Here is an 18,920-nt window from a genome sequence, read left to right as displayed (position 1 = left end):
GTAATCTTGAGCATGTTATTTTTCTTCTCAGCATCTGTTTTCTCATCTGAAAAATGGAGTGGTAATCATTTTCATGCCTTATTGTTTTAAAAGGAGATACAACACTTTCAATAGCACCTTGCTCACTTATCTCATGATGGATATTCTGACAGTATTATTTCTTCTGATAGACAGGAAGCTAAATAGGAAGCGAAAGACACCCTACCTCTGAGAGGAGGAAGTGCAGTAGAGTCGAATGTGGGTGAAGATTTAACGTACACTCAAGAATATCTGGAGGAACGAGGATCAGTTTCTTCATAGTTGGAAAGAAATGGTTCATCTCTTTAAAGACTATAAGCTCATGTAAGAAAAGCTGAGATGGATTCTTGAAGACAGAGATCTGCTCACACTTTGCATCCCCTTAACACAGTGCAAGGCGCTCTAAGCATTTAGAATCCACTTAAACCAAGGGTCTATGATGGACAGTATAATCCAAAGTACATGTATAAAGACGCGAATTGGTGTGAATATACTTTGTATACAATCAGAGATAAGAAAAATTGTGCTCTATATGTGTGATAAGAGTTGTAATGCATTCTGCTGTCATATATAAAAATTTAAAAATAATAATTAAAAAAAAAAAAAACCTAGGGTCTCCCATACTGACTGTCCAGCAGAGGCCGCCCTGGGCCGTAGCTCCTGGGGCCTGAGAGCTGCGAGGGGGGAAACCAGCGGGGGGAGGCCCTGTCAACGCCTTGGGGCCCTGGTGGGAGGGGTTTGGCGGCGGAGGCGGCCCGGCCTCTGGCTGCTAGGATGGAGCAGAAGTGCGCTGGGAGCCCGAGGGCACGCAGCTGACTGAGCCGCGCAGCTTTGCTTGCCCCGCCGCCTTCCACCTGAGCTGCCCCAGCCAAACGCGCCCAGCCGTCTGCACTTCCCAGCTCCTACCGCAGCCAGCTGGTCAGAAAAGGAGTCTCCCGCGCTCGGAGTGCTTGGTCGGCCCCAGCAAACTCCTCCCGCCGGCACCAGGCTCGGCACTGAGCACCGGGATATCATGGTCTGCAAGACTCTCCTCGCTCTGTGCATCTTCACAGCAGGTACTTAGCGCAGACCTCAAGGAGGGGCCAGGCTCGGTGTGGCCCCCGCGGACATAGCTGGGGCTCCACCTGAAGCCGGGAGACTGGGAAGTAAGTCGCGGCTTGCGGGATCCTGACTGGTGCGAACCTCCGGGGCTGCGCGCAGGTGTGTTCGCACTTAGATTTGACAATCTTGAGCGGTGCGGAAGGAAGGGATGATGAAGCCTTCCTACTGCAGCCCGAGCCCGCACAAACTCTGCTTTGTGGAACAGGTGGCTGGCTGGCACAGCACATTTGAAACCCCCAAGGGCTATACTGTCTGCTCCTCCTTCGCTTTCTTCGCCGTGTTCCCTGAGCGCACCCGCCAGAGTCCGGATCAGACTTCTGGTCGCGGTTCCGCCTGGGGAGGGATTCAAAAGCAGGGGAACGAGTGGGGTTCCGGGGTAGTCGCATCTCGAAAGGTTTAGGAGGTGACTGCCTGCCCAGGTGGGGCTGGTCTTCGTTCCGGGTTGGCGATCTCGGGGTCTCCAAGGTCCCTTTTTAGTTATGCTTAGGGATGATATGGCTCAAGGGGTCCTAGGGACAGTGGACCCGGCTGGGGTCAAGCTCGCGAATTCACATCAGGTTTTTTTTTTTTTTTTTTTTTTTTTTTTTTGCAGGTCTTTCTTGTGTCCAGGAGCCTTTAAAAAATGTACCTTTGGGAAGAAACTAGAATCTTGATTAAAGCTAGCATTCCCCTCACCCCAATTCCACCCATTTCCCCATTCCCACCCCTCACACAGGCTCCGGGCCACGTCCCCATGCGCGCGCCTCTCAGGTCTTAGGACTACCAACAGCCACGACCTCAGGCGGGGGTTCTAGGGAGAGTAGAGCAGGCAGACAGAGTTCGTCTTGGTAGGGGCTGGAGAGACAGACAGACAATACTGAGTCTAGAGTTGGGTATCCAGTTTCTCCAGAAAATGCATCCTGACTAGAGACAATTGTGGATACGGCACAGCACTGGTGGATAAAAGTAACCCGAGTGCGCGACCACTGGTCTGTTCAGACCGATCCAAAGACACATAGTGCAAGCCCGTTGGACTGAAGCTTTAGTTCGTGCTCCCCTGTGAGTTCCTTAAGGTTCCTGTAATTGTGGCCCTGAGTCATTACTGTCCCTCGAAAAGAAACTACTGGTTCCCTGGCAGCTTACAAAAGACAGATTTAAGAAAAAGTTTCCAAAGTCGAGGTACAGTGTGGTGTTTTCTCTACTTGCTGTCTGTTTTGGCGTTTGCACGGTTTGGAGACTCATCTGCTGACGATTCCGGAACACTCCGGGCTCTTTGGCTTGTGCAGCCTCAGGCTGGGATGAAAGAGTGGATCTGGAAGGTGTAATCTGTTATTGGTCCGCAGCTCTTGGATGGCCTCGCATGGTAATTCCACAGTCTTCAAACCAAGAGATGTTTAGGAAATGAAATGGAATGCATCTTTACTTTTACCTTAAAATCTTTTCAGGAGGCTCAGAAAACCTTAAGCGAGCCAGTAGATGGGCTTGTTTGCTAATTTGATTTGTAGCTGCTTCTTTATTTATTTTATATTTTTATATTTTGAACAGCCCAGGCAATTGACAAAACCGAAATTAATCCTAGCAAGCAGTTGATTGTAGCATTATTTTCCTAAGCTCAAGATTTTCTTCTTCTTCTTTTTTAATCCAGTCTTACAGTTTACCTGGTTATTATGAGAGAAGGAATATTGTCTTCATCCACTGCCCCAGAGAGAGGGCTGGTGGGCCAGCCCCATCCATGCCCCCACCTACATCTGTAGGGATCAGAGCCAATAAGATCAGGATAGTTCCTGGGCTCCTGGGAGTCAGGAAGGCACACTGCCTCTTTCCCCTATTTGGTCTCTATGGACCTATCCCAGAGAGCCATGGAACTAATGGAAGCTTTGTTCTTACCTCTGAAGCTTGTGCCTCTGAAAGAATCTCTTTAGTTTCAGTTCATTGTTAAAGAGTTACTTGCAATATATTGTCAGGAAAATAATACAAAGATCGTTGTAAATACCTCCTGAAATTCTTTGCATTCAAAAGTAAGATGTTTTCAGAATCTAAAATATTATTTTTTCTAGGAGAAAAAAAAAAAAAAACCTGATGTATTGCAAAGAGGCAAGGGGGAAAGGATTCTCCAGAGTGGCAGGTATGTTTCCACACCTATCCTAGAGCTCCCCCGCACACTTCTATTAAGAACTTCCCCCAGGCTGTTGTTTCTTTTCTGTTTTCTACCTTTTTTCCTCCAGCTTTAGAGGATTCAACATTTTTTTGTACAATCCTCAAATTGATACCTTCTTGAGCCAGGAAAAGGGTTGGGCAAGAGCCTATTTTTATCCTAATAAATCCTCTCAATATACACATAGCATTTCCTCCAGGATTTATAATGGGCATTTGAGGATAACCTGTGCATTGTCAACAACCCAGCCCAGGTAGATCTCTACATTTACCCACCTGTATTTTAAATAGTAGGAACAAAAACACCTTGGATGAACTTCAGTTCTCTCTTCAGTCCTTATTATGGTAGGACACAAGCACTGCTGTGTTAAAAACTATTTAAAAAAAAAACAACACCTCTTATATTATGCCAGTACAAGGTATATAGGAGAACTGCTTTTAAATTAAAATACAATCTGGAACCTCCAAGGTTTGGCCCCAGAACCAAGCAGGAAGGGAAGATAGCCTGTCATTGGGTAACTTTCGTCTTCAGACTTTTCCTGCTCACTTGTAGATTATCTTCCTTCATTCCCACAACCATTGCTCCCCTTTAATATTCTATGTCCCAAGTTTAAAAAAAAAAAAAAAAAACTCCTTCACTGAGATATACTGGAGCTTTCGATTATTTTTAAATACTCAAGGATAATGAAAGAGAAACACCTAATAGGTAAGAGAGGTACAAATCCTATGATCCTACTTTTCCTGCCCTCAGAGAAGTCTGGCCCTGGTCTCCCTCTGGGAAGAGTACATTCCACACCATTGCCAAACACTCTAGGCATACTTATTGATCACTTGTAAAGAACAGCACAGTAGATTCCCAGTCTGCCACTCAGCAAGGGATCTTTTGTGGATTCTAAATATGTCAGATAGCTCTTCTAATACTTAGAATGTCCATATCCTTGAAGGAACCTCTCTCCCTACAGGGTTATGGCTCTGTGCATACTACCAGTCCTGATATGTACCAGTTCAGTAACCTTTTCAAAAATATATTAAACAAAAATTGCATACACATTTAAAGGAACAGAAAGTTGCCTTTGGTTTGTTATGGGTGGTAGAAAAGAGTTGTTTTCATTCTTTTGGCTCAGTTAACCACTATTCCCCTGAAATTTGTGGTTACAGTCAAAGACAGGTCACCTCCTTCATAGGAACCCTGCTCTGAGATGGTGGAAGTTCTTCATTGTTCACATTTACAGAAGCATCAGATTCTGCAGCTAGGTTGCTTGGGTACAAAACTAAGCTTTACTACTTATTAATTGTGTAATTTAGGACAAATATCTTAACTAATCTTCAATTTTTACATTTACAAAATTGGGGAAATAAGACCTCATAAGATATGGAAGGTTAAATATATGAACACACCTGCAAATAGAAAGTGCTAGGGACATAGTAATGTGCAGTGTTAGCTCTTATTGTTGCAATTCGTATTTATAAAATTTGCTATAGTCTAGGCAGGCTATCCTCTTCAAAAGCAAAGTATATGTTTGCACTTGGACTGTGTAAATCAAAAATCTCAACTAATATTTCAATGCTAGCTGTTCCAGCAAACCCAATGTCAAATTAAGAAAATATTCAGCTGTCTACTAAATGCCTAATTTGAAAAGGTTAATAATGTGCCAGCTCAGATTTAGCATAATAATCCAAAAAGTATGCAGTAACAAATAGAAGTAAAGTCTCACTATTTCTTCTAGAAGGACTTTTGCAAACTACTGTGTTTCAAACTCCCAAGTCAGCTAAACCTTAAAGGTCGGGCACTCAGTGCCACAAAATTCTGGGCAATGCAGATAAAACAACTTAGAAAAAGACAGGTCATTTTTTTCTGACATTTTTCAGAATGGTTCTCTCCAGAACCCAGAATCATCAGTAATTGCCAGATCCCTAATTTAACTTCAGCATTTGGACCTGGCCTACTTGTGCTTGTGTTTTCTTAAAGAAAATATTGGTTAACTATTTAGACTGTTTGAGCAGATTTTCTCAAACAATAATTTCTCCTTTGGGTCAATTGCACCCACTGGAAATGGTGGAAAGTGACATGTTTTAAATGTTTCAGAAGGGATTGGCTATCTTATCTCCTAAAAGCAATCTGTATCAAATGAAAGGAATTTTGCAATAGTAGTTACAACAGTGTGCTTCTTTTTGAAAATATCTGTCACTGAAATTTAAAAAAATGTTAGTTAGGAATCAGATATTTGCCTTGCTTATGAGATATCAAATGAAGCTGACACTTGGAAAAGTTAGTTTCATGTAGAAGTCAATAGTAGTTCTTAGAAGTGGTCAGGGAGTTAAGTTAACGTTTGCTTTTTTCTTGGAAATGCAAAGCTAGTAGGTTAATGGGCAAGCCAGGTGACTATCAGTTAAGGCTGGTTTGTGTATGTAGTTTATAACATTTCTTTTTTTAGTTGCATCTTAAATTATTCAAGGGGCAGGAATTGCTGTCACATCAGGTTTTCTGATATGTGAACTTTTAAATGTTCGTCACAGCCCTTCCTACCAGCAAGCCCATTTTCTTCACCTGCCTTACCATTGTTTAGGGATCTCTGCCATTTTATAAGTAATAAAAATCTTTAAAATAAAATAGAGAATTATGAAATCTTTTCATCTGCTTTCCATTGGTGCAGAGAGGTATAATGGCAATTAAAAATATATTATCTTAATTTTCTTTTGGATCATGTTGCTGAATTTAGCTAATAAAGATACAGGTTGCCCAGTCAAATGTGAATTTCAAATAAACTACGATTCTAAGTATGTTCTATAGAATGTTGAAATCAAATTCTAATGAGTGTCCCATATTTTGTCTGGCAACCTGAATTTGGCCTTTCATCTGCAGTTCATCTATGCAATGGGTTTGATGTAAGATCAGCTTTAGTTTGAATCTTGCCTGATAGAGCTTTGGTTGCCCTGTACCATTTCATTAAATATAATCTGCTTGTGGGAAACATGGAGATTTAAGAACAGCTGTCTTGGTTAGCAACCACGTGGATTAGGATTCAGGGGAAGCTTTCACTCCAGTGAATTATTTTGATTCTGATAGCATATTTGTTAACTGAACATTGTTGTGTGCTTCTGAACAATTGGTGGAATTTCTATGGCCTCCTTGACCTACATTAATGATCCCCTCTAACCCTTCCTTTAAAAAAATATATTTCTCATAATTGCAATGTTTTTGCCTAAGAACTGGAACTAGAAACCTTCTAGAATATGTCTGGCAACAGATTAAAAAAGAAAATTATAGAATAGCTTTGCATTTTAGTGCTCTCTTTTGTGCCAAGATCTTAAGACATCTTACAAATATTAATTATATAAGTTTTATAAGCCCTGCTGGGTAGGTTTATTGGTATCACTTAAAAGCTGTGGCTGTTCAGAGCCTGAAGCAATATATTAGACAGAATTTTAAGGCAGATGTTTTTTTAAAAAAATCTCTTAAGCAATTGAACTGTGTTGGAAATGTGCACCCTTTATACCTAAGCTGAAACCTGTGAATTGCCAACTGTTCATTATTTAAAAACTTACAGAAAATTACCATGTGTGATATTTAGAAAATATGTCTATCAGTTCAAAAGGTGAGTAGAGTATATCTTTGATGATAATATCTTTCACTTACATTTCAAATTTGACACCTGATTTTCTCTTCCATGAGCAAGGAAATCTGGATACGGGAACTTTAGTCCAGGTGTTGAACATGAAAGGATTTAGATGAGAGACAGTTTCATTTTTTATTTGGCTGTGGTTGTAAACTTAGAGCTACCATGCAGACTTCCACTTAGATCACATTATATTTCTTTATATAGTGTTAATAAAATATATGTCATGTTTTACATTGTGATATTCTTACCAACTTCATGTAGTCCAGAGCATAACCTTATTACAGATAGGTTATTGGTGTTGTTTATCTCTCCTGAAATGCTTTCAGTTTCATTGGAAAAGATTTTTATGATCTCTTAGTCCATTCAGGCTGCTATAAAAGCCTGGTTCTATAAACTGAGTAGCTTATAAGCAGCATACATTTATGTATTATAATTCTAGAAGCTGAGAAGTTCAAGAGCAAGGTGCTGGCTGATCCTGTGTCTAGTGAGGCCTCCCTTTCTGGTTTGTAGATGGTGCTTTTTCATTGTGTTGTCATGGTAGAAAAGGCAAGGCTGCTCTCTGGGGCCTCTCCTATAAAGGCATTAATCCCATTCATGAGGACTCCACCCTCATGACCTAATCATCTCCTGAGGGCTCCATCTCCTCATATCACCTTGGGGGTAGGTTTTTAACATATGAATTTTGGGGGCATAAAAGCATTTAGACCATAGCATGACCCCACAGGTAGACAAGAGACAGATACCATGAAACAAGTGTTGAATATTTATTTGATTGTTAAACACTCTATACTATATGACCCTTGTTTTGTATTGCAATTTGGATTCGTTAGGAAGAACAGTAGCAATTATTGCAAGAATAAAAGGGCATTCTTTTTATGTGTTATTTAATAGTTACAGTGCACTGTCTATATGTGTCTAGGGAAATGTTCGAGATCCCAATTGTTCTGTTGAATTAAAATGTTTTATTATGAGAGAATTTCAGTGTATCTCAAAATTACAACATGAGAGAGACCTTTCTGCCACTTGTTTATCAGAGAACCTTAAAAAAATCTGGGGACATCTATTTCTTGGCATGGGAAAGAGACAACTTCCTAGTGGATTGCACACTCTGCCAATCATGGGAATTCTTGCTGTTGATGGGCTCTGCTGTCTGAGGGGCTGCACCAAAACATGTGCCATCATCACATTCAACTAAAAGGAAACCCTGGATATTTTGTATTCAAAATTAAACTGTTGCCCCGTGAGGTGACACACGCCTATAATCCTATGTCTCAGGAAGATCACCAGTTCAAAGTCAGCCTCACCAACAGCGAGGGGCTAAGCAACTCAGTGAAACCCTGTCTCTAAATAAAATACAAAATAGGTCTGGAGATGTGGCTCAGTGGTTGAGTGCCCCTGAGTTCAATCCCTGATTTAAAAAAATTAAACTGTTGATGGAGATAATATTCAATGACATTCTCTCTCTCTGATCCTTGATTTTTCTCTCTCTCCCTTGCTCTCTTTTTGAAAAGCTAATCAAACAGGTCAGAGCAGGAAAAAAGACTATCATTTTTGGGATAAAGGATCATTCATCATTCACATTGTAGGAAAATGTTGTGGGAAGGGGCTATTTCAGCATTTCTGCATAGGCTGTATAGATTGTTATCAATCTAATCAAGATTGCATGAGACTCAGAAAATATAAGAAGCCTAGATAAGAGGGGGATGATAATTAAAATTATTTGGTAGTACAAAGGCCCAAACTACCTCTTACTGCTGCTGCTACTGCTGCTAGTGCTGGGAATGAAAAAGTAATAAAAGCTGGGAGATAAGTAATACTTCCTCAAATGTATATGAATATAAAGTTTATATTACTGGATCATTTTAGTTCTGTGAAAGGTTGCAAATTGAGTCAGATTAAACAACATGGCAGTCCTTGTGGCAGGTAATTATCTTCAGCATTATGAAGCAGAGTATAGAATAAGAAAATATCTTCTACCAGCCACAGTGGTCAATGTCTAAATGCCAGCACTTTGAAGACTTGAGCCCAGGAGTTCAAGACCAGCCTAGAGAATGGGGTGAGACCTGGTCTAAATAAATCAATAAATCCTCAATGACTGATGGTGTAGCTCACTGGTAAAATGTGTGCTAAAAAAGCAAGCAAGAAATGCCCTGAGATGTCAAAATGAATTCAACTGCATGGTTTGGGTCAATTAAGGAGGGCTGAGTGGCCTGGGTTGCTCATTGTCAGGCATCTTTCCTAGGCTGTACTTTAAAAATAGTCCTATTGTGAATATTCTCCTTTAAATGCTTACATGAAGAGAAACACAGCCCTGATATTTTATCAGGTGAAGATGGAATTTGTGTTATTATATATGAGAGGCAGCATGGTATGTAGAAGGGGGCTTTAGAGTGACACAGGCTAGCATGAAATGCCACCTCTAGAATCTCGGTTTTCTCCTTCATAGTATTATGATACTATGCATAGAGTGCCATGTGGATAAACATTTAACCAGTGTCTACTAAGCACCCACAACAAAGGATAGAAGATATTTTTTATTTTGCTTTCTTTCCATGGCTGCCTCCCACTACTAGATTGTAGTGTAAATAAAAACAGAAACTTTAGCTGTTTGATCTGAGGCTGTATCCCTAGGAGAGTGAGACACCAAGTGGGTGCTTAATAAGTATTCATTCTATCAGTTTTTATTGAGACTCTACTTGTGCTAAACAGTATCCAAGTATCTGTAGACACACTAACAAATGAAATAGAATTTTACCCTTAGGGAATTCACATTCTTTGTGGATGAGAAATTTTAGTGTAGACAAAAGAAAATCAACAGTTGAACATCTAATAGCATCTCAAACCCAACATGTCACAACTGAGTTCCTAGACTTCTTTTCTTCACCCAGAGGCTCCACCTGAAACCTTGATCATCTCAGGGAATGACAACTCCAACTTTCCAGATGCTCATACTGATATTCACGTGTCATCTTTAGGTCCTCTTTCTCTTTCAACACCCCTCACCCAATGCTTCAAGACAATCTGTTTGCTCTACATTAAAAATATATGCAGAGGCCCTTGCCCTTGCCCTGGTCTGAGCTACCATCGTCTTTCTCCTGGACTACCTCAGTGTCCCACTCCAGATCTGCCAGCTCTCACCTTTTCCTTCCCAAGGTCTGTTTTCTACATAGCAACATTTTATCCATTGGAAATAGATGGGATGTCAAAGTCAAAGTCTTTACAGTGACCATCAAGATGTGCATGAGCTGCTGTTACATTTGTTTTCCAACCCAGTCTTCTACTCTCTCCTTTGCTCACTGTGTAGAAACACTGGCTTCCTTATAGTATGCAGAGGCTGGTTCCTCTGTCTGGAATATACTTTCTCTAGATATCATTGTGGCTAATTCCCTCACCTTCTTAAAAAAACCTTTTCTGTTAGAGCTTGGCAGTACTACAACAAGAAACCTGAGATAATCCACTTAAAAAGAGGAAAGGGTTAATTTGGGGGTTTCAGTCCAAAACTGACTGGCCCCATTGCTTTAGGCCTGTGGCAGCACAGGGCATCATGGTGGGAACACATGACCTAGAAGGACTGGCTTATGTCAGGGTTCAGGGGAAAAAAGAGAGAAAGAGACCAGCATCCCAGAATCCCCTTCAAGGGCATGGCCCCCAATGACTTCAAACCTCCCTGTAGGCCCTACCTCTTAAAGGTTTCTACCACCTTTCATAGTGCCAAGTTGAGAGCCAAGCCTTAAACATCTGAGCCTTTGGGGGACATTCTAGATCCTAACTATAGCAACTTTGCTCAAACACCAACTTCTAAATAAGACCTACCCTGATCAACATCTTAAAATTGCAGACTGTGCCCCCTGCCAACACCATGTGCCCAGTGCCCATTGTCTGACGCTTGCCTCTTCTCTATCATTAATGTCTGTCTCCCTCCAACCCTCCCCCTTAGTTCTGAATAAAACACAGCTTCAGAAGGCCTAGGCTTTCTTCTCTTTTGTTTGCTGTTGTATTCCTCAGTGCAAGAACACTGTGTGGTATACAGTGGGTGCTCAAAATCTATTTATTGAATTTAATATATTTGGGGGGTCTGGCAAAATGAAAACTTAATTCAAATTTTTCCTTAGATCACCCAAAAACAAGACACTGGCAGACTTGCTTATGTCTAGTGATTCTAAATAGCTTTTAAAAAAGCAATGGTCAGGCCTTTAGTCTTCACTGAGGATTACAAAAACTAAAATTTTAAAAATCAGCTATATTTTTAGCTATGCACATACAAAACTCTTTTTAAAATGTAAGCTTTAAGCTTTTTTTTTTTTTTTTTTTTTTTTTTTTTTTTTGCCATGGACATATTCTTCAACTCTGTGGCCAATTAAAATGTCACCTTTGAGCTCAGCTAGGGAGGGTACTGTTATCTCCACCATTTGAACATTTCCGAGAGTTTTCTGAATAACTAAAAATAGCCTAATGATGAAAAGTGATTCGATTCTAAAGGAAGCTCAGTTGGCAATTTTCCAGTAAAGTTTGAGAAAGTTAAGTAAATTTAGCTGCTGAGTGTTGGAAGTGTAAGTTAGTAACTAATAAACTCAAGAACCTAAAGGGAGTTTTCTTGGGCTTCGATATCCCACCTTCCTTTAGTGATTCTGAAATATGAATTGTGTCTCAGAACTAAGCAACAGAAGTAATGCTGAAGTTCTCATTCAAATCAAACCTGTTTCCTGGGGGTGGAGGGAGGAGACATCATCTATCCTGGCGAGATGACACCTCTTGACATGGCTGTTATTAAAGTCACCCAGGTTGGCATATACCCCAGCTTCATCATGCTGTACTCCTGATACTTTTTGGCTTACTGAAAATAGGAATGATTAGTTATTTAGTAGCTGCCAAAAGGAATGTGAGCTTTAAAAACATAACAACATACTTGTCTTGATTATATCAACTTGAGGAGCAACTTATAAATAAAGCAAAGAAGGGAAAAGATGAAACTATTAAAAACATTGGCCTTGCTGGTTCCTTGAGGTCCATTGCCCATTCTTGAGGAGGGCAGGCTCTCCATCCTCTTGAAGTTCAGCAGCCCTGGCAGTAAGCAGAGTTGTGCAAAGGAGAGGAACCCTGACCTTTTACTGGAGGCCCCAGAATTTGTGTCTGATATTGCGAGCATGGCACTGGAGTGGCCATTCCATCACCTCTCTTCCCCTGGGTGATACCATGTTCCCTAAGTGATATAAAAAGCAGGGCCTAATATTTGGCAGGCAGGAAAAGGAGCACACATCAACAAGAGAAAGCTCATGATGCCCAAAAGCTCAAAGACAAATGTGGTGTAGAAAGAACAAAAATAACTACCTCACTCAAAAAGCTAGTCAGATCAACCAACATACATTTAGCATTCACATTGAGCAACAATAAGCAACTGCTTAAGTAAATGGGGTGGTTCATTGTGTACCAGCATGTAAAAAATGGTTACAATATATTAAATCAATATATGGTAACTTTATATTTCCCAATATTGAAAAATCAATATTGGGAAATATAAATAAAATGAATAAAATGACCTTCTGATGAAACATTTAATGCATTATGCTTATATGTGTGTGCCTGCAGAGAAGAGTTTGGAATGATGTAGTGGTTATCTCTGGCAAGTGAGTTTTGGGTCAGTTTTGCTTTTCTCTTTCTTTTTCAGTTTCTGTCACTGTCTCTGCTTCTCTCTCTCTCTCTCTCTCTCTCTCTCTCTCTCTATCTCCCCCCCCCCATGAATTTTTTAAAGAAGATATTATGAATATTTTGACAACTTTTAATGTGGCCATAGTAACTACTAGGTGACTGTTTTAATCCTCCAACTCTTGACTCAAAAAGCAGTCTGACGAGCTATCAAAAATAAGGTCTTAGAGAAGCAAATAACCTCAGATAGGTTTCAGGGCATTGCTGATGTAATGAGCAGGGAAGATTCTGGGAAGGAATTGACCTAAGGTAACATTACATTTTTTAAAACTAGAGTACTTTATAAATCATTGATTGGGATGACCAGCTTGGATAGTATTTTAAGGGGCTCTGAGCTAACTTATCAGTATTTAAGGTACATTGTTAGGTTTATATCTTTCATTTAATCTCTTCAGATTTTGTCACTTAGAGAAGCAGTTTCTGAATACATTATTCTAAGTTTCTCAAAATGAAAGTTGGCAACTTAGATATTAAATAAGAAAAATAGCACTCAGAAGAATATGTAATTTGTTTTTCTCTTGGCAACATTAAATTTCTTATATCATCTTTTCCATAAAGTAATCAATAAAATGTGGTTTGGGCAAATGCTAGAAGATCCATTATTAATCCTCCATGGCATTATCAGAGAACACATGTAGGTGTGACCAGGGAAGACAGCTGAGCAGATAGGACAGGGAAAAGCTTTGGCATAAGCTAGGCCAACCCTCTGTAATTGATAAAACTAGACTCATGGCTTGGGTAGGGAAGTCATGTTTTTAAGATTTTAGTCTTACTAGGTGTCACACATTATTCTACATTGGTTTCATCTGCAACCTCACCTAATCCTCCCAACAACCCTCTGGGGTAGGCAATACTGTTCCCATTTTGCAGATCAGGTCACTGCAAAATGGGAAAAGAACTGTGGAGAATACAGCTAATAGGTAGCAGAACAGAGTTTATAACCTACATCTCTCATCTTTACCCACCTCTTCCCCCATGGCCTTGAACTGCCAAATTAGTTTCTAACTCCTTTTGTGTCACCCACTCTGATTTTTTCTCCATCCCCACAGATACAGTGTTTTTTGGGAACCTTAGTATCTCTTTCTAAGTAAAGGCAGTAACTCCTAACTGGTCACCCTCTGTCTTCACATAGACCCTTACACAAATCCTTTGGATCCATTCAGTTCATGTTGAGTTGTCAGCTCCTCTCTAAAGGAGGAGATACAGACCCCAATCTGCTTAATACTCTTCTGGGTGCTCAGATTTTGGTTCCTAAATTCCGTTTCTACTAGCAGGAATGAAGGCTCCTTGGAGAAGTGACTAATTCCAGGCAGATCTTTTTTAGGAAATGTATGAGTAGAATATCTTATTAAACCAGGAACAAAGATATTTTTGAAGACTGCTAAGATCCTTTCAGAAGAACTCGGAACCAATTCCTGAGGCTCCCAGACTGAAGAGGGGAGTTGATGGGGGTAGCAATCATTGCAGCACATGGAATACATTTACTCCTAAGTTCAAAATGATGCCAGAAACAAGATAATAATGTGATGCAATCTTTATTGATCTTCATTGGTGTATGCTAATAAACCAATACATTACTTAGAAAAATGGCAGATAACTAGAAAGAATCAAGTCTTATTTATTTATCTTATTCTGCCTTTATTTTGTGAAGGGTACCACTAGGTGATCAAATACTAAATGATAGGCTGATTGGGCTTGTTTCTGTAAACAATCGGGAGATCTGTTAGATGCTTTAAAAAACTTTTTATAATGGAGAAATGTATTCATCTGCAAAGCAGGAGAGAAGAGTATAATGAAGAGTATAATGAGTATAATAATACTAATTGATTGTCTTTGGCAGTATTTTAGCTTATAAGTGAAAAAAAGTGCACTAGAAACAGAGTATCACCACCATTATCACATAGACTAATGAGCTAGTGAATCTTGTCAGTGATCATCAGTGACTGCCAACGTCATGAGTATGTCATAACCAGAACTATATCTCCCAATGGAAGGGTATGCCATTCTCTTTGAAACAGTTTTGTCAAATGAAAAGGAACCTACATCTGAACAAGCCTCTACATCCAACAATTAAGTTTCAAGAAACATACAGGACTGAGGAAGATGTTCAACAACACCTAGAGAATGAAATCAGAAAATCCAAGGCAATGAAAAATTCTATGGGATGAGCAAACTAGTTTGTCCAGTAAGTACACTGCAAAGGGAAAAAAAGAGATTGATAGGGAGATGGGTGGAGGAGGGGAAAATTTATAAAATAAGAAGAGACTTAAGGGAAATAGCAATCAATCACAGTTGTGGACCTTATTTGGACTCTCAGTCAAATCAAGACTGTAAAAATAAATGATGACATTTATGAAACAATTATGAGTCTGAACATTGACTAGATATTCTATGATTTATAGGTTTTAATATTTTAACTATGATAATGGTGTGGTCCTTAGGTTTTCAACAACCTATATCTTTTATGGACACATATCATTATATTTATAGAAGAAATGCTGAGATCCCTTGAAATAATAAAGAGTGTGAAAATAGGAGGGAATGTTATAGGAAAAAAACAAAACTGTGGGTTAGTAGTTGCTGAAACAAATTGAAGGGAATATAGGGTGTTCATTATACTCTTCTCTCCTGCTTTGTAGATGAATACATTTCTCCATTATAAAAAGTTTTTTAAAGGAGTGACAAACAGATCTCCCAATTGTTTACAGAAACAAGTCCAAACACTTAGTCAAATGGCTTAGGATCTGAATCAGAGTCAGAACCAAAAAAGGTGGTAGAGGTAAGCATGGAATGAGAGGCCACAGAATCAGATAGGCCAATCTTGTTTGGAAAGGTTCCCCAACCAGAGAACACCTGCTGCATACCTTTAGCAATCAATCAGGCTCTTAGGCCATTCTGGAATGCCATTCTAGAATGCCATATCTATTCTCCTTAGGTTATTTGCACATGTTGGCACTCCTAGTGTTTTCCTGTTCTTATGAGAGCAGGAATCATGTCATAGCTTCCTGTTTCTTCCTTCCTTGTATGAACTTATATGTGGTGGGTACTCAGAGTTTGTCAAATTTAACTAAAGAGATGAAGGATCAGAGATGTGGAGCCCAGGGTCATGAGAGTAGCTGACTTTAGACTACAAAGCTCATGAAAATCTGTGTCCCCTGACTGCAGGGACTCCAGAGTCCCTTTAACCTTGTTCTTCTCTCCTTAAGAATTAAGATTTAAGGCACTGATGGTCTCTGAGAGAAGTAATATATCAACTTAGAGTAGCTGAAAGTTATTACCTGTTGCCTTGTACAGGCATGCAGAGAGCACCGCCTCAAGGGAGTCATCTATAGGAAAAAGTGTATCTTGGTAGAGAAAGTGACCCAGGAACTGTGACACCACCTGGATCAGGAGTTTCACAGAGGGGCGTTATGAATGCAAGGAAAACCAGAAGGCCTCAGAGGAAGCACAGAAAGGAGAAGCAAGAGGTTGTGGAGACCCAGGTCACCTGTTTCCTATGATTGCAAATCAAATGAAATTTGGAAAGGAATCACAACCACTTGCTGGACAAACTTGTTACATTTGGGCAACCACCCTCACATGCACATCCTTATAAAATAAAACTTCACTCTAGACTAGTGAAGGCAATAAAGATTATCTTTTAAAAGATCCACAGACAGAACTAGCCAGTGCTAAATCTCAGGGGAGATTTTCAGAGGGAAAGAGACAGTGTGTATATGTCCTCTGAAAAATGCATCTATTTGTTGGTTTCTGTACTCAGTGGGAAAAGAATATGAGCTGTGTTTCTGTATAGGAAGGTCTTTTCATTTTAACATTGCAATCCAGTTTAACCTTTGAAATGTGTTGTCAAAACAGAGCCTAGATGAGGCCCATAAACCTGAATTCATGATGGCCAACATGTCCTATGGAAATGAAGAAGAGATACTTGCCCATGGCCCCTTTCTCCTTGTTAACAGGATCTGCGTTTTCAACAGAAAAGGAGTGACAAAGAGGGAGTTTCATTTATTCTCTGGGTTTTTATGTCACTTCTCTTCCTTTGAACTTGGGACTCTAGAAATCCATCCTGGTGTCATCAACCAAGACTAGAGGAATTTGGAATGTAAGTGTGCCCTCCTGGCAGAAGAGGATATACTTTTGCTATCTTTTCAGTTATCCAGCTGCACAGGTTGCCAGAAGTTAAGTGTCTTGTCCCTGAACATCACTCCCTAAAACCACTATGAGCTACTTATCCCCTTGAACTATGCCAACCAGTCATACTTGGGATAAATATAGATTATCTATTGTCTGAGTTTCCAAGAGCTATCATAATAAATTAGCATAGACTTGGACGGCTTAAAACAACAGGCCTCTGTTCCATCACAGTTCTAGAAGTTCAAAGTCTGAAATCAAGTCTTCCTCTGAGTCACACTCTCTCTGAAGCTTTAGGAAACGATCTCTCCTTACTTCTCCCAGTTTCTGATAGCCATAGGCATTCCTGGGCACAATGATGGCAGTAAGATTTCAATCTGTGCCTCTGACTTCACATGGCCTTTCTCCTGTTTTTTCCTGTCTGTGCTCACATTTCCTTCTGAGAAGGAGGTAAACCAGTCATACTGGATTAGGACCCACCCTAATTCACTGTGACCTTGTCTTAACTTGATGACATCTGCAAAAACCATATTTCAAAACAAAGTCACTTTCACAACTATTAGGGCTTAGGGCTTCACATATCTTTTCGGGGAACACAGTCCAACCTATAACAGTTACATTATTTTTACAACTAACCATGTTCATGAAAGACCCTCCCCACAAGTAAAAAATAGCTGATAACTTAATCAAGTGTTAATCAGTTCTACTCAAGAGAGCAGTTGCTATCGCTTGAAGTACTTTTGTTTTTTCGTTTACTTCTTTGTTGTTCTTGATGATAGAAGGCTGATTTAATACTATTTAAACGAGATATTTCTCAACTTGAGTTCTGCAGGCATTTGAAGGGCAGTATTTCTCCAACCATCATGGATTTGTGATCATTAAATAACTGATCATTAAATAACTGTAGCACCCTGCAGGCACAAATTTAAAAAAAAAAAAGCGGAGGGAAAAAAAGGAAAGAAAGAAGAAAAGGAGGGAGGAAATACTTTCAAACACTTTGAAAATATCAGACTCATTGAAAACCAATAACCTAAACTAATGAGGGGTTTAATGTCCCTCCTTAGAGCTCCAGCAGAGTGGATTATACTAAGCAATGACAGCTCTGGTTACCCTGCCAGCCTGCCAAATGTGAGAGGCCTCTAGAGGATTCAAGAACATTCTGATTTGAGCAAGGTTAGTGGCAGCCTGAATACTATTTTGGATGCATATGGCAAGTTTTGAGCACCATTTCAATTCTTCTCTGCCACATTTAATACTATGTTGTTGCTTACAAAACTGCCTGGCTGGGCAAGGTGGCACATGGCTGTGATCCCAGCAGCTCCAGAGACTGAGGCAGGAGGATCACAAATTAAAAGCCAGCCTCAGCAACTTACCAAGGCCCTAAGTAACTTAGTGTGACCTTGCCTCAAAATAAAAACTAAAAAGGGCCAGGAATGTGACCCAATGGTTAAGGGCCCCTGGGTTCAATCACCAGTACCAAAAAAACAAACAAAAACAAAACTGTGCCTGCATTGAATTAGGAAGTGTATAGAATATGGTAAAGTTTAAAGATATAGGCAATGAAACTAGCCTTCTTCTCTGTTTTAGTTTAGGTAGTAGCAATATAGAAACGGAACATTTCCTCTGTTGGTATGGGGAAGGATCCACTTTTAAAAAAGGATCTTTTTGTTACTATTGTCCTATGTAATGTATTATTAGATGAGGGAACATAATCCATAATCTTTCATTGTGACAAAATATATATATTGTGACATTCTAGAACAGTGGCTTTCTGTTTGCTGGTGTGAAGTGTGTGTGTGTGTGTGTGTGTGTGTGTGTGTGTGTGTGATGAGTAGAATGCATTTTTTCCCACCTTACTAAAATAATTAGAAGAATTTTAAAATGGAGACATCAAGTTTACATTAGAATTTTTAAGGGAATATTAATATATAATGGATTCAGACATTTTCGATACTATAAAAAATTTATTTTCCTCCCCCAAAACATGTGGAATATTTTATATATTTAAGAGCCATAATGATAACCATCAATTTCTTCTGATTGAATAACTAAGATGTGTATTAGGTGAACATGAGCATTTTTTTTTTTTTTTGGTTCTGTAGCTATCTATTTGATGTTCTCTTAGATTTTCTTTTAAGTCAGAGTGAAAATCAGCATTTCAAACTCTAAAAAATATAATGTCACTCATAGGAGGCTTCATTACTTAGAGAGTTTGCT

The 18,920-nt window shown here is 39.6% G+C and overlaps 1 protein-coding gene across 1 annotated transcript in view; it reads left to right on the top strand.

Annotated features, from left to right (window-relative positions):
- The window catches only part of Parm1 (prostate androgen-regulated mucin-like protein 1), a 115,013-nt gene that overhangs the window by 8,992 nt on the left and 87,101 nt on the right, over nucleotides 1-18,920 (top strand). Inside the window, exon 3 of the mRNA XM_015499135.2 lies at nucleotides 898-1,073. Within this exon, the coding sequence (XP_015354621.1) occupies nucleotides 1,031-1,073 (43 nt within the window). The 5' untranslated portion in view covers nucleotides 898-1,030. The remainder of the gene's footprint in view (nucleotides 1-897; nucleotides 1,074-18,920) is intronic.

The sequence above is a fragment of the Marmota marmota genome, unplaced genomic scaffold (genome assembly GCF_001458135.2).
Source record: "Marmota marmota marmota unplaced genomic scaffold, marMar, whole genome shotgun sequence".
Classification (NCBI taxonomy): Eukaryota; Metazoa; Chordata; class Mammalia; order Rodentia; family Sciuridae; genus Marmota; species Marmota marmota.
The sequence above is the reverse complement of the archived record's forward strand: the minus strand, read 5'-3'. Positions and strand labels throughout refer to the sequence as shown.